This window comes from Hylobates moloch, unplaced genomic scaffold, assembly GCF_009828535.3.
Source record: "Hylobates moloch isolate HMO894 unplaced genomic scaffold, HMol_V3 SCAFFOLD_10, whole genome shotgun sequence".
Classification (NCBI taxonomy): Eukaryota; Metazoa; Chordata; class Mammalia; order Primates; family Hylobatidae; genus Hylobates; species Hylobates moloch.
The window spans coordinates 103109945-103125117 of NW_026652285.1; the positions used below are offsets into that span (position 1 = coordinate 103109945).

Consider the following 15173-nt stretch of genomic DNA (forward strand, 5'->3'; position numbering starts at 1 on the left):
ACTCCAGCTGGGTGACAGAGTAAGACAACCGTGCCTCAAAAAAATAAATAAATGAATTAAAATAAAACAAAATAAAATGGGATAACAAATGTACCAACCTCCTGGCGTTATCGGGCTGCAAAGTGCCTATTAACACAGAGCCCAGCACATGGTGTAGGCCTATCACTCCTATCAGAAAAGGGATTTTTGGCCCAACACAGTAATCTTAGCACGTGCGGAGGCCGAGGTGGGTGGATTGCTTGAGGCCAGGAGTTTGAGACCAGCCTGAGCACCATAACAAGACCTCTCTACAAAAAAACTTTAATCAAAAAAATTAGCTAGACATGGTGGTGCACACTTGTAGTGCCTGCTACTTAGAAGGCTGAGGTGGGAGGATTGTCTGAGCCCAGGAGGTGGAGGTTGCAGTAAGCCCTGATCGCGCCACTGCTCTCTATCATGGGTGACAGAGTAAGACCGTCTCAAAAAAAAGAGAAAAAAAAAAAAAAAGAAAAAAGGGAGTTTTCAATAGTGGCATGGTGGCTCCCTATAGGTTTACATTTCAGCTCACAATTTCTGCTATAATAATGAGACGTTGATGGTGCAGACGGTGAGTATCCCCCACATGACAGAGCCAGCCAAGCCCTATAGCCAGGCGCTCCAATATCCCCTCAGCATAGACTGTGTTATGCACATTTCACGGGTGAGAAGACCCAGCCCAGAGAGGGGATGCAACCTGCCCAGCATCCCACAGCTGGCCCAGATGGGGCCTGGACTGGATGCCAGCTCTGCAGACTCAAACCCTCAGGGCAGAATGGCTCAGCTCAGCCGTGACCAGCAGGCCTCAGGGACTACACATGAGAATCACCCCCGGCTGGGGGGCTGCAGGGGGTTGGGGATGAGGCCCAGGAACTTGCCTTTTCCTTTTTTTGAGACAGAGTCTTGCTCTGTTGCTCAGGCTGGAGTGCAGTGGCGTGATCTCGGCTCACTGCAAACTCTGCCTTCCGGGTTCGAGCAATTTTCCTGCCTCAGCCTCCCGAGTAGCTGGGATTACAGGCACCCGCCCGGCTAATTTTTGTATTTTTAGTCGAGACGGGGTTTCACCATGTTGGCCAGGCTGGTTTTGAACTCCTGACCTCAAGTGATCTGCCCGCCTCGGCTTCTCAAAGTGCTGGATTACGGCATGAGCCACCGCATCTGGCCAGGAAGCTGCCTTTTAACAGGCACCTCTGGGGATTTCAACCCAGGGTGCCTGCAAGCACAGCTTTGAGAAACCCACGTCTGTGCTGATCAGCTGAGGGTCTGGGAAGCGTGGAAGGGAGGAGTTAGGAGCACGGCTCGCTGCCTCTGAATGAAGCATAAAGACACACTGTCTCTTGAATCATCCAGTCTGTGGGGAATGAGTCAAATCAAACATTTTTGGGGAAGTAAATACGTCAGGTGAGCCGGCACTCCTGGGCCCAGAAAGGCTGTTAGTCTTGCGGGAACACTCTGTACCTCTGCGCAGGCTATTGGGAGGGCAGGACTCTGGGGTCCCTCCTTTTAAATCCCCCACCCCAGCTCTAAGGGTGGGCCTTCATGAACTGGGCCTGAGCTGACCAGGGGCTGAGCGATTTGGAGTGAGGTGGGGGTCCCAGGTCAGCCAGAAAGTCAGGAGGTACCCCCAGCCCCCAGCTCTGCTGATGAGGCCTGGGGAAGTTGCACATGGAGGGGCAGCCGGAAGGCGGTCTAAACAACCCTCTACCCCGGGAGGGGGAAGCTACCTTCCCATCAGTCACCCAGACAGGGTGATGAGGACTGTAATTTCTCCAGCTGCTGCCTTCGAAGGGAGGGAAAGGGCCCATTGCTCATGAGCGGCTGAGTGACCAAATGCCTGGACCTCTCAGTGGGTGCTGGGGGCAGGGGGGCGGAAGGGGCTGGGGCGCCCGTGGGGGCAGGGGCTTGGCTCCTAGCCTCCAGGGATCTGAGTCACCGGGAGAACGTGGCACAGGGCCAGGGGCTGGGCAGGGCTCCAGCGGGGGCTGGATTCCAGGTCTGACCTGGCCACGGCACCCAGGAAAAATCACCACCCCTTTCTGGGCCACCATTTTCTGTCCTGGAAAATGGTGGAGGCAGGTGAGATGATCCCAAATCCCTCACCCTATGAAGGAGGAACTTCTTGTGGGGGGTGCTTCTAGCATGGTCTCAGAGCCGAAGCTGGAAAGCCTTCATCCAGACCCACCTGGAGCTGGCTGGAGCCTGGCTTGGCTGGGGGCAGGGGTGGGGAGGGTGGAGGTGGTTTGGGACAGGCTAGGGGTCTGGCTGAGCTGCCTGGACTGGTCTCTCTGTCCCTGGGAAGCTGTGGGTATTGCATGGTAGTGAACTGGGAGGGGGTATGGAGAGATGGGGTGCAGCTCTCTCTGACGGGGTAGCACTGATCAGCCACATGCCCTTTAGCAAGTCACATCCCCTCTCTGAGCCTCAGTTTGCTCCTGATGGGGGGCAATGCCCTGCCTCACCTGTACCTTGGAGCACTGGGGAAGCCTCAAGCCCTGGATTTGACTGAGTGCCAAATGCCGTGGGGTGCTGTACAATTACCCGGGTCCCCGGGAAAGAAACAGGGTTTGAATCCTGGCTCCCAGTAGCTGTGCGGCCCTGGATGAGTGACTGCACCTCCTGAGCTTCATGGGCTTGTCTGTAGATGGGAACAGCAGTAGCCCCTTGTCTGGGGCACTTGGGGATTAAGTGAGGCCGTGGACATCAGGCGCCTGGCATATGGCAGCACCAACCCCTCGCCTCCAGCAAGACCCCAAGACACAGACCCCAGCCCTACCTGGATGAGGTGGCCCTGCTCACTCTGCAGGGCGCTGAGGCCCTGGCCCAGCGTGCCGTGCCCCTTCCGCAGCCCCATGCACTCCGTCTGCAGCTCCGAGGCTCGGGCCAGCAGCCGGGGCAGCTGGTCGGCCAGCGTGTCCAGCAGCTCCTGCTCCTGGTCGCCCACCAGCCGTGGCTGGGCCTGGTGCTCGGTCAGCGCCTGCAGCACTGAGGCCTGGGCGCTCTCCAGGCGTGCGAAGCTGTCGGTGAGGTCGGGGCAGCGCGGGTCGATGAGGATGCTGAGGCGTGAGCTGTCCGCCCTCTCCACAGTGACCAGGGCGCTGTTGGCGCCGGCAGCCCCAGTGCTGACGACAGGCGGGGGAGCGGTGCCCGGCGCATGGGTGTGGTTCAGGAAGAGCACAGCACCGGTGACAGCTACGGCCAGCAGCACAGCCAGGGCCAGCAGCACAGTGCACAGCACGTAGCCGCAGCTCGGCCGCTGCAGGCCCGCCCAGGATGCACAGAAACAGACAGACAGACGGACGGGAGAGAGAAGGGGCCAGCATTAGAGGCATACCTGGGGTCAGAGGGCCCCCTTCTTGGGGGCTGGGCAAGGGCATGGCACAGAGAGATTGAGATGAGACAGGCACGGAGAGACAGTCCAAGGGGAGACAGACAGACAGACAGGGACACCCACAGATGCAGTGAGAGGGACACAGTGAGCGCCTCAGGGAGAAAGTGGAGAGAGACAGAGCCCCAGAGGGGAGGTGGAGACATAGGGAGACACAGGGAGATGCAGGGAGACGCGGGGAGATGCAGGGAGATGCAGGAAGACAGAGACGAAGAGGATGGGAAATAGAAACCGAGGCAGAAAGACACAAAGACACAAGCAGAATGCCAAGCCTTCCCTCTTGCTGCCCCTGCCGCCCACCTCCCCCCATGCCTTGCACGGTGACAGCCCAGGGACCCATGGTCACCTGTGTGTGCGGCCGTGTGGCCCCTGTGGAGCCCACACCACCCAGTAAGGGCTGGAGGTGGAGATCCCACCTCTGCAGCCAGACGGGCCAGGCTCAGGCCTCCAAGCTGCATTTCCCACAGTGTGACCTTGGGCGAGGGGCCTCCCCTCTCTGAGCCTCAGTTTCCTCGCCTGTAAAATAGAGCAATATAGAGACACCCACCTCTCTATACACGGGTCAGAGAGAGCTGTGATGCAACAGCAGCGATGCTAGAGACAGTCTCGTGCTGTCTCTGGGAACGAGTGCCCTGGGGTAGTGGGCACCCATCACGGAAGGTCCCTTCCAACTGCAGCGGCCACATCCCGTGTTCTGTCCCGCTGCTCTCCAGTCCCCAGGGCACATGGGGGCTCCTAGGCACCTCCTCCCCGCACCCCGCCCCGTCCTCTCTCCTTCCTCTACCTCTTCACAGAGCAGGCCCCTGGCAGAGCAAACAGCAATCCGCTGGGCCAGGTAGCCCTAAGGCCACCCTGGAGAAGACGCCTGCTGCCCTCCAAGGAGGAGGGGGGCCAAGGCAACAGGTGGCTGTCACTCCAGAACAAGCCATATCTCAAAACCGGGAACGGGGCCGGGCGAGGTGGCTCATGCCTGTAAGCTCAGCACTTGGGAGGCTGAGGTGGGCAGATCATGAGGTCAGGAGATCGAGACCATCCTGGCCAACAAGGTGCAACCCCGTCTTTACTAAAAATACAAAAATTAGCTGGGCATGGTGGCACATGCCTGTAATCCCAGCTACTCGGGAGGCTGAGGCACGAGGATCCCTTGAACTTGGGAGGCAGAGGTTACAGTGAGCCAAGACCATGACACTGAACTCCAGCCTGGAGACAGAGCTAGACTCCGTCTCAAAAAAAAAAAAAAAAAAAAAAGGAAACGAAGGGCAGGCGAGAAAAAAAAAAAAAAACTGTGTTGGCCAGAAGCCAGGGACGAGAACAGCTTGTGGTGGACGGAGGTGCCAGAGTGTGGCCGCACACGCTCTCGGAGGCCCAGATTCACTGGGCAGACTCGCTCATGGCCCCTGAGCATTACACTTAAGGGAAAACTGAGGCCCAGAGAGGGCAAGGGGCTCTCCCAGAGTCACACAGCAAATAAAAGCAGAACTGGGATTAGGCCCCGAGCCTCCTGCCTTCCTCCCCGGGCCAGGCCCCTCCTATGATTGAATTTCCTCAACTCTCAGACACATTTTCCCCACATTTTCAACTTTCTGAATTTGAGACTTGTCTTGAAATGACTTCGTACATTAAAGCGCTTGGAGCCGTGCCTGGCACGTTGTGCTCGCGCAATAAATATTAGTGGTTTTTATTATCCCATGATCAATGTGCACACAGCATCTGGAGGACATTTTTTTTCCACCCAAAGTGTTATTTCTGTGTGTCGTCAATGCTGGGACGCACCTTCTCTTTTTTTCACGTTTTAGCATCTCCAACATGGGGGAACATCTTACAATTGTAATTGACAGCTTGCTTGCTTTCTTAGTGATACATTGAACAGAGATAGATGCCTCTTATGTCATTGTGTCTTACTACCTAGAAGATGAGGCAGAGCAAAGAATCGTTTTTCTAAATTCAAATTCCACAAGGACCTACCGATGACCTACTTGGCACCCGAAGAGGACGGGGTGGAGGAGACGTGTGCCCAGACATGCAGACCCCCGGGAAAGAGATCTGCTTTGTTGTCAGGATACGGAAGAAGTTCCTTGGCCTGTCCCTATTGTCATGTGGCTGCCGGGACTCAGTGCTCCATGCCTGCCTGGTTCTCTTAGGGGCCACGTCCATTCCGGGCTCCACGCATCAAGACAATTTACTCCAGCCAGACCCGAATGCACAGTTCCCCTCCATCAGCTCTGCACAAACTGCTCCCTTGGCCAGCCAGGAGCATCTGCTTCCCCTCCTCCTTTTCCACTGGCCTAATGTATTCTCTTCTTTCAGGGCTCAGCTAGCTGTCACTTCCTCCAGGAAGCCGTCCTTGACTGTTTCCACTCTGCTTCCCCCAGCTTGGAGGGGCTCCTCCTCTGTGCTCCCCCTATTAGGGTGCTTACAAGACAGATTGTTGTGGCCTTCGACTTCATTGACTCGCTCATTCATTCAATCATCTATTCCACATTCACTAGATCTCCCCATGACCAGGCTCTGGGCCAGTTCCTGAGGAGGTATCAGGGGACCAGTCAGCCCCAGCTCCTGCTCCTGGGGAGTTCCTGTTCTATGGACTGGGATTACTGAGATTCTTTTAAGAGACAAGGACTCACTCTGTCACCCAGACTGGAGTGCAGTGGCACAATCCTAGCTCACTGCAGCCCCAAACTCCTTGGCTCAAACAACCCTCCAGTCTCAGCCTCTTGAGTAGCTGGGACTACAGGCACGCACCACCATGCCCGGCTAATTTTTTTTTTTTTTTTTATTTTTGAGACTCCTTACTTTGCCCAGGCTGGCCTCAAACACCTGGACTCCAGCAATCCTCACACCTTGGCCTCCCAAAGTGCTGAGATTTTAGGCACGAGCCACCATGTCCGGTCCATAGACTGTGATTCTTGATTTTTTGGGGTGTCTTGTGAAAGCTGTGGGCACAGCTTCTGAGGATTCAGGGACTAGTGAATCTCAAGTTCAGGAAACTTGCCCTGGACTGTGAGCCCCTCCACAGGTAGGGACCTGCTCGCCGCCTGGCACAGAGCAGCCCTGATGGCCGCTGTTGGATGGACGGGCAGATGGACAGAAGGAAGGAGCTGGCATGGGGAGGGGGTGAAGGCATTCCTGGGACCTACCTGGCTTGGCAGGGCAGAGGCTCATGACCCTGGCTGGGCCCTGGGCCCTGAGGCAGGGATGCCTCTGAACCTATGCCCACCTCTGATAGCCTGGCACAGAATGGGCAAGCTTCAGGCCATCCTCAGCCCCCAGCCACCTGCAGGTCAGGTGGGCACTGCACCATCACTGCCATTCCTTGGTCATGGACCATGTTCCCATCACTGAATTATCCAAGTAACCCCATGCAGTTGATGCTATGGTTGAATTCACTATGCAGAGTGGAAAACTGAGGCTCAGAGAACAAGACCCTCATCAAAGTCACATGGGGGAGGCACACTGGAGCCACCACCTGGACCCAGGGCTGGGGCACTCCGGAATTGCCAGGGCCACTAACCGGGCTGTTCTACGATTTCCTTCCTCTGCCTAAAGAATGGCCGGGTTTGATAGACAAAGCTCTGTGTCAGCAGCTAAGTCCCTGTCATGCACGCTTCTGGAGCCCGTCGGGAGATACCGTGCCCCAAGCAGCTCAGGGCCGTATCATCGGACTGTGTAGCATTAAGGTCCCCTGGCGGGCGAGGCTGGGGCTGGCATGGCAGAGAGGTCAGCTGTCTCCCCTCTGCGTCTCCCACACCCCTGCCCTATCTTGCACCGTCCTCCCACCCAAGCCCCCTCCCTGGTGGGAAGGCAGAGGGCACCAAAATGGGGAGGGGCTCGAGAAAGCCGCAGGGGGTCCCCTAGAGGCAGGGGGACAGCGGAGCTTGGAGATGAAACAGGGCACTCAGCAGAGGAGAATTAGTCTTCAGAGATCACCTTAAAGATGAAGTACTGTTCGCTTTTATGGGCTGCCGTTTACGTGCCTTGCGAAGAAATCTGCCCGAGATAATAAGGGGGGCTCTGGGCGCTGAGCAGCCCAAATGGTATGCCTGAGGCTGGAGCTGATTCATCCGTCCTGGTGTGGCCAAGCAGGGTGCACTCCCTGGGGGCTGCGGAATGGGGAGGATGCACACAGAGCCCCCAGCTCCCAAGACAGGGCATCCCGGGCAAGTGGGCAGGAGAGAGACCGGGGCCTGAGCCGGGAGCCCTGGGTTCAAAGTCCACTTCTGCCACTGACCACTTGCATGAGCTTCCAGCTGGAGGGACCCAGCTTGGTTCCTCGAGTGACCCCCCCCCCGTGCCCACCCAGGGTTCATGGCTGCCTAAGAAGCCTTGGCCAAAAGGAGGGTAAGGCTCATGCCAGGAGGGCGGCAGGCAGCCCCCGGGGGTGCCTCAGTTACAGGGTGACCTCTGTCCAGGCTACCTTCTCTGAGGCCCCAGCCTTGGGGGTTCTGGGGAAGCGGTGGGGGTGGGGAGGCTCAGGAGGAAGGGATTTGATGCCAAGGCGCTCTGCTAAGCTGGCACACCTCCCTTCCTCCTCACCTCCTAAGAGAGCTAGCTGGCAGGAGTCCCCTGGGGAGACTGGGACCACACTCCACAGATGAAAGTAGGAAGAAGAAAGTCTCCCTCAGGGGAGGCCAGGCCAGGTTAGACCCAGGTGAGCACCCCTCCTGCCACCCACCCCCATCTCCTAAGAGCACCCAGCCCAAGGCAGGCAGCTGTTCTGCATGACAAAAACCCATCCTGGGGCTTTGCATTGGGAAATGGAAAGTTGGAGGTGGAGGTGGCGGGGTCCTGTGGGCTCTGGATCCAGCAGAGGCTTGCACAGAGCCTGGGCGGGGGGCTTATGGGCTCTGTGGGTTGAGGGGACTGGGCCCCGCCTCGGGCCAGAGCCTTGGGGGAATTCCTCCCGTCTCCCCTGGAGCCCACTCTGCTCCCGGCTGGCACATGGCTGGGCACATGGCTCCCAGTAAGGGCCGAACTCTGAGCCCTGGCCCTGGCAGAGGGAGGGTCCCAGAGACTCCCCTGGGGGTGAAGGGCTGGTGGCTCTGCTCACCATTCTGGGGTCCCAAAGACTTAGGAAGGGAGTCTGCAGGCTTGTTCTGTGAGATCTGAGGGGGAACCGCCATCCCGCTGGGGACCCTTTAGCAGAACCCTGCTGAGGGCCATCTGGAGTCTCAGGCCACAGGGAGGGGCTCAGGAGGGGCTGAAGGTGTCCAAGGGGACAAGAGCGCCCCACAGAGCTCCCAGCCTCTGCCCCTCCTCCTGGTAGCATTTGCTCTGAACCACAGAGGGGGCTTCTCCAGATGTTTCCTATAAGGCTCTTGCCCACCCTCCCCCCGACATATAGCTCTGGCCTCCCAGAGGGCCCACCGGGGCCTCAAGCCTACTGGGGCCCAAACCAGCGTCTCTCCACCCCAAACCTGACCCCTCCTATTTCTCACTGGGGGGATGGCACCAACCCCACCTGCTGCACCCGCAAAGCTAGCACCTCCCCAGGCCTCCCTCCCTCACCCAACATCTGGACAGTCACCTGCTCCTGTCCATTCTACCTCCTCAGCCACACCACGCCCCCGGCTGAACAGTGAGCTCAGAAGGGGGGCTCGGGAAACCCCAAGCCTAGCACAGTGACCTCAACCCAAACCCCAGGGAACAAGAAGAAAGAGGCATGGATCTTCTTTCTAGCACCCATGATGGTTTGTAATCGCCCCGACCTGTGAGTTTGTTCCCCCCATGAGACTCTAAGCTCCCTGAGGCACAGACCGTATCCACCAGACTATACCTTCTAGCCTGAGGTAGGGCCTCCCTAAATAGTCACTGAGTAAATTTAAGGCAGCAGGGATTTAGGTTAGACATCAGGAAGAACTTCCCAAAGAGATTTTCTTTCTTCCTTTCTGAAATGTTCTTAGACATTTTGAAAGCATCAAGAGACCTTGCCTGGGATGGGGTGGAAGTTGACCTCCCTGTAGGGTGGCTTGGGGACGGCTCAGAAACAAGCCCCTCTGACCAGAGGAGACGGTTGCAGAGTGACTTCCTGCCCCAAGCTCCAAGACCAGAAGAATCAGGTCTATTTCTAGATCCTTTCATCTGACAAACTCCAAACTCCTGGCAAATACCGTTTCACCCTGCCCCAAGGCTGTGAGAGGCTCCTCCTTCTGTAGGGAGAGGGAGGACGCGTTAACAAAGTCCGAGTCCGCAACTTGTCCAAGGTCACCCGACAAAGAGTAGCTGAGGCTGCACGGGGCTGGGAAAGATGGGGCCCAAGGCGGTCCCCAGAAATGGCTGCACTTGGACAAAGGTCCTTCAGGACCTCTGGACCTGGGCTATACCCACTCGCAGTGGGTGCTTTCGGTGCCCTGACAACCACCCAGCCTGGACACTGGAGTCCCAACTGGGGCTGAGTGGGCTGAACCAAGAAAGGGCGGCCAGCCTCTCTTCCTTCCATCCTCCCGCAGAGGCCCTTGTCTGCTGTCCAAGAAGACCCAGGTTCGAGTCCCAGCTCCAGCTCTTAGTCTCAGTTTCCTCATCTGTCAAATGGGTTCATCATCCCTGCCACCAAGCTCCTAGGGTGGCTGTGACTAAGAAACGAGAGGTGTGGCCTGTGACCTACTGGTGCTTGGAGTGCCGAGTCGGCATTATGCTCCCAGAGGAAAATCCGCCATTAAAGAGCCTTGGCCAGGCCCCCCTGGGAAGAGCCAGATGTTCAGATGGCGTTTCCTGTTAGGCAGAGAGGAGACCGGGACACAGCCAGCCTGTGGAGGGGACAGGCTGCTGAGAGGCATCCTCCTCATGAGGACACAGTGCTTTACAGTTTGCAAAACACACCAGTATTTCACGTGGCCCCCATAACAGCCCTTGTGAAATGAGGAGGAAGCGAAGACTGCTGTTCCCACTTTACAGATGGTGAAGCCCAGGCCCAGAGAGGGGGAGTAACTTACCCAGAGCCACACAGCATGTCAGTGGGTGAGACGAACCTGGCCACAAGGCGGGGAGAGAGGGCTGGCCCAGGGGAGGGCAGGCCCAAGGGAACCAGGGCAAGCAGCGCTCTATCTTTCTTCTGACGGTGGCCACAGGAAAGGCCTTGCCTCTTGTCTGAAGCTTCAAACAAGCCCAGAGCTGGCACAGGGAACAGCCTGTCTACATGCTGGGTCACCAAACGGGCGGGGAGGGGAGGCAGGTGCTTGCTATTGGCCCAGGCTCCTGGAGCAACAGCCCTCGAGCTTCCTCCAATGCCAAGGGGCAGACAGCTGGGCTGTGTGGGGGCTGAAAGCTGTGCCCCCAGGGAGCAGCAGAGGAAGGCGGGGCAGGCCCGGAGGCCTTGAAGCCACATTTCAAACACATTCCCCAGAAGGCACCTCCCCTTGAGACAGACCAGTGCCTGCTGGCCGTCTCCTGAGGCTCTTCCTGGCTGAAGCATCATGCAGTTCCATTCAGCAAACACTCTCAATGCCTGACCTAAGCTGCCTGGAAGGAATGGAGCTTGGGCCCAGGGAGAGACCCAGAGATGGGCTCCAGAGGAGGGTGTGTCCAAAGGGATCTCCTGAGGCAGGAGGGGCCCAGGACAAGGCAGCTGAGCGGCACAGGCTAAACACTACTAGAACTTAGAGACACAGCCACAGGGCATCAGGGAAGGCTTCCTGGAGGAGATGGCAGCCTTTGAGCTGGGTTTTGAGTATATGTAGGGTATCCCTGAGTGAAGGGGTGTGTGTGTGTGTGTGTCAGTCTGGGGAAGCAAACAAGATGACACAGAAAAGATCTGGAAATGCAGCGGCGTGGTGTGGGGCCCAGGGTGGGCAAATAACAGTCACTGCCTGTAAGGGACCAATGCGAAGGCACAGTATGCCAGGCTAGGGATGGCCTTGGAGGACAGGTCTAGAAGTTAAGACGGTTCTTGCTAAGGGGGAGAAGTCAGATCTCAGCAGGAGGGGACTTGTTATTTGGGGGTGGCTTAGGTGCAGACCTGACCTAAAAGAGGGGCCCGACCACCCCTGAGAAGCAGTGGGCTAGGTGTGTGGTTAGACCAGGGTTCGAATCCCCACTCTCTTGCCAACGTGCTGTGTGACTTGGGCATGTTCCCAACCTCTCTGATCCCTGGTCTGTGATGTGGGAACGCACTGGCCCCCAGCCTGCTTGGAGAAGTGAGGTAGTGCCGACGAATGGGAAGGGGCTTTGCAAACCGTAGAGGGCTGGGACCTTGTGCCACAGCAGTGTCACACCAGGAAGAATGAGCAGGCTGCAGCTCCTGAAAGGTAAGGGACCACCAAGGGCTGCCCGAGCCGCCCCCTCCTGCAGCTGCAAGCACGAACTGTTCCTTCCCCAATGACATCTGTCTGGGAGAAATTTAAAATTTAAAATGGGCAGCCCTATTCTTTCCTCTCCTTGGTGAGCGAGAGGCCTCCTCGTTTTCTCCTGCCTGTCCCAGTCCCTTGGCAGCCCAGCCCGGGGCAGCCCTGGGGCTCCCCTCTGCCTCGGCTTCCGGACTCCAGCCCCCTTGCTGGCCAGCCCAGGTGCTCTCCCCTCACCCGCTTCCACCGCACAGCCCTGGGCACCCTCCAAGCCCCACCTCCACTGCCCCTGAAGAGGCAGGAGGAAGGGAGGAATGAATCAGCCCTGGAGCACACAGACAACGGTTCAAATCCCGGCAGAGCTGCGTGGCCTCAGGCAGGAGCCAACCATCTCTGAGCCCTGCTTTCCTTGTCTTAAAGTCAGAAAATCACAATACCCAGCGTTCCTGTAGGAGATGAATCTTTATTGATCCCCTACTGTATGCAGGGCCCTGGCTAAAGAGGGAAGGATGCAGAGGAGATTCAGGGGGTCAGGTTCAGGACCAGGTGCCTGGCACAAGGTAGCGCCCAGAGTGGAGATTTTGTGGGTAGTTAAGATGCCGATTGTAGAGGTGAGGAAACGGGGACTCAGCAAGGGGGCTGATTTGTCTGTGGACACACAGCGAACTGTAAGTCCCCGCCTCCCTCTGCACCCGCGTGCACCGGGGGCCGCTGGGGGTGCGGGGACGCGGGAGACCTGGCCCGCAGCACGCGTGGCTCCTGCAGGGGTGCCGCCCCCACCGAACCTCGAGTTCAAGCCTCGGCTAGGGGAGGAGGAGAGGAGGGTCCCCATCCCGGTCCGAGCCTCCGGAGCCTCGAAGGGGTGCGCCGCAAACTCCAGCCCCCGCAATGGGTGCCCGCCCCGCCGGCCCGAGCGGCCACCGCCTGGCCAGCCGCCCAGGCTCCGTGTCCCAGCGCCCGAGCGTACCTGCGGCTTGTCGCGCGGCCGGTCCTCAAGTTGGGCAGCGCCGCCCATGGTCTTCCACCGGTCGTTGACCATCTTCCGGCAGGACTGGCGGGGACGCCGGGCGAGGCGCGCCGCTGAGGAGCGCAAAGGCGGCGGGGTGGGCGCGGGCTCGGGGCGCGCTCTGTCCGCCGGGTCCCCGCCTCTGTGCCCCGCGCCGGGGCGGCCCGGGAGCTGGCGGGCGTGTGCGGATGAGCGCGCCGCTGTGTGCGGGCGGGAGCAGGAGCGGGAGCGCGAAAGCCGCCAGCCCAACGCCCGCCGCTCGCGCTGCGCGCCGTCCCCGCTCCCGGCTCCCGCGCCTCCCTGGCGCGCTCCTCTCCCTCCTCCCTCGTCCCTCCTCCCTCCCGTTCAATCTCCGCATCTTTTCTGGTCTCGGACTCTCTTTGCTTTTTATTGCTCCCCTCGGCCTCCCCCGACACACTCACACACCCGCGCGCGCTCACACACGCGGACTTGGATACTGAACTCCGCCTCCGAAAAGGCCAAGGGAAAGGAGGCCGAACTGGCCCCCAGATACCGCGGCCCGCCGGAGGGCAGCAAACAGCCGCGGGCGGCCCGGCTCTTGCTGGCTCCCGGAGGGGCCTGAGAGCCCCCCGGCGGCGCCTCTGCACAAACTTCCTCCCGGGCGGGACTCGCACAACTCACTAGGCGCGGGGCGGGCCCCGAGGGCGCCCCCGCTGGGCGGTTCGGCGTCTCCGGGGAGTGGCGCGGCGCTCCTTCCGGCTCCCTCCCGGCTCAGGACGCAGGGCTCGCCCCAAGACCCAGGCAGTTTCGGTGGGGTGCGCCCCCTGCGGGCCCCCGAGGTCTGGGTCCAGGTCCCCGGGCAAGTGCGCCCAGCTGTGGGGTCTCCAGCCCCCGGGGACCTCCTTGCTCCGATCCCCGCCCCGCGAGCCTGGTCTTGGGGGCGTCCCAGTCCGCGTCCGCAGACCCGTGCCCTCGCGCCGGCGGTCGGAGAGCCCACCCGACGCCCCCCTGCCCGGGCGGCCCGTGGGCGAAATGGGGGTCCCCACCACTGCCACAGCCGCGGGCGCTGCGGTCGCGAGTACCAGCCGCTCCGCGCTCGGCCGCGCTCCCGGCCGATCGCCCGCGCTCCCCGGCGCGCCCCGCTCGGTCCCAGCCCCCGCCTTCTCCTCCGCCGGGAGGGGATTTGTGCCGGGAGGGGTCTTCTTAGTTGCCCCTTCCCACCAGCAGCACTTTTAAAAGCATTTAATCCGCCCGGAGCGGCCTTCGGAGGTAATTGACAAAGTCCTTAATCTGCACGGCGAACGAGCTGCTATTGTAGCTTCCGACCGGGAGGCGCCCACACTGCCCGATGCCGGGCTCCCCTCCCGCCGCCCCGCCGAGCCCGCCGGCCGCCCCTCCTCCGCCCCTTTCTGCGGCCCTGTCTTTTTCTGCTCCCCCAGCTCCAGACAGACACCCCCGTTCCCCGCCCCCGCTTCTCCCCAAAGCTGTTTTCCGGCTCCCGGGGCGCCTTGGCCGCCGCGCTGTTCCCTGGCACCGTCTCCGTCTCTCCCCCACTGGCTGCCAGTCTGTCGCCCCATCTTCGTCCCTCTCCCGATCCCTCTACGCGTCCGGCACTGGCGGGACAGACTGGCTGGGGGTGGGGGCCGCGTCCAGCCTGGGCTGGGGCACTCCTTGGGCCCCGGAGCAGGGGACCCTGTGGCCCGGTGCCATCCGAGGAGACTGCCACCCGCCAGGCGCTGGGTTCACAAACCACAAGCTGTTTGTGCCCAGCCGCCTTTTCCTTCCAGGACGACCGCTGGCCTCACCTGCGGCCCGATCCCGGCTTCCTGGACTGAGGCGGCCTGGGAGTTGGAGAGGATCCCACAGCAATGGCTGGGAGTCAGGAGACCCAGGTTCCAATCTCTGGCCTCTGGCTCTTTCTCGCCCCCCGGCCTTTCTTATGAATTAAGAGGGTCAGCAGGTGATCTGGAGGGCCTTCAGACTTGAGAAGAAGGATGTGGTGGAGGGCACAGGGCCCTGGCTGTGTGGCTGAGGGCAAGCAACATACCTCTCCGAGCCTCAGTTTCCCCATGTAAGCCAAAGGGTTAACCGCACACGCTTCAGAAGGGCTCTGCCACAGTGCATCACAGCACCTGAGCAGGGCAAGGCTCAGATGTTCCTGCTGTGACCTTGGGCAGATTCCACGTCATCCCCAAGCCTCAGTTTCCTCGTAAACAAGGACTTGCCTATTGGTGGGGAGTGGCGAGGTTTGCAGGCCCTTGTGCAGTTACAGGCACAAAGCAGGCAGGTGGCAGAAACGCAAGGCTCTGATTCCACATTTTGGGGAGAGGATGTAAACTCCAGACGCATTTGTGCACAGATAAAAGATCACCCTGGGGGTGGAGCGGGGGTGCGGGGCTGAACTGAGAACCCAAGGGAGGGGTGCTAAGGACCAACGGAGGAGGTCTTGGAGGTGTACTCAGAGCAGTCAGGGAGGCATCCTGGGATGGAGGGGTGTGAGCCCGCCCCCAAGGCCCATGAAGGCAGCATC

At 59.8% G+C, this 15173-nt stretch overlaps 1 protein-coding gene across 1 annotated transcript in view; it reads right to left on the reverse strand.

Annotated features, from left to right (window-relative positions):
• The window catches only part of FIBCD1 (fibrinogen C domain containing 1), a 37724-nt gene extending 24317 nt beyond the window's left edge, over window positions 1-13407 (reverse strand). Inside the window, exons 1-3 of the mRNA XM_032165437.2 lie at window positions 13325-13407; window positions 12644-12756; window positions 2789-3268 (exon numbers count right to left, since the gene is read on the reverse strand). Coding sequence (XP_032021328.1) covers window positions 2789-3268; window positions 12644-12715 — 552 coding nt within the window. The 5' untranslated portion in view covers window positions 12716-12756; window positions 13325-13407. The remainder of the gene's footprint in view (window positions 1-2788; window positions 3269-12643; window positions 12757-13324) is intronic.
• Window positions 13408-15173: the final 1766 nt, after the last annotated feature.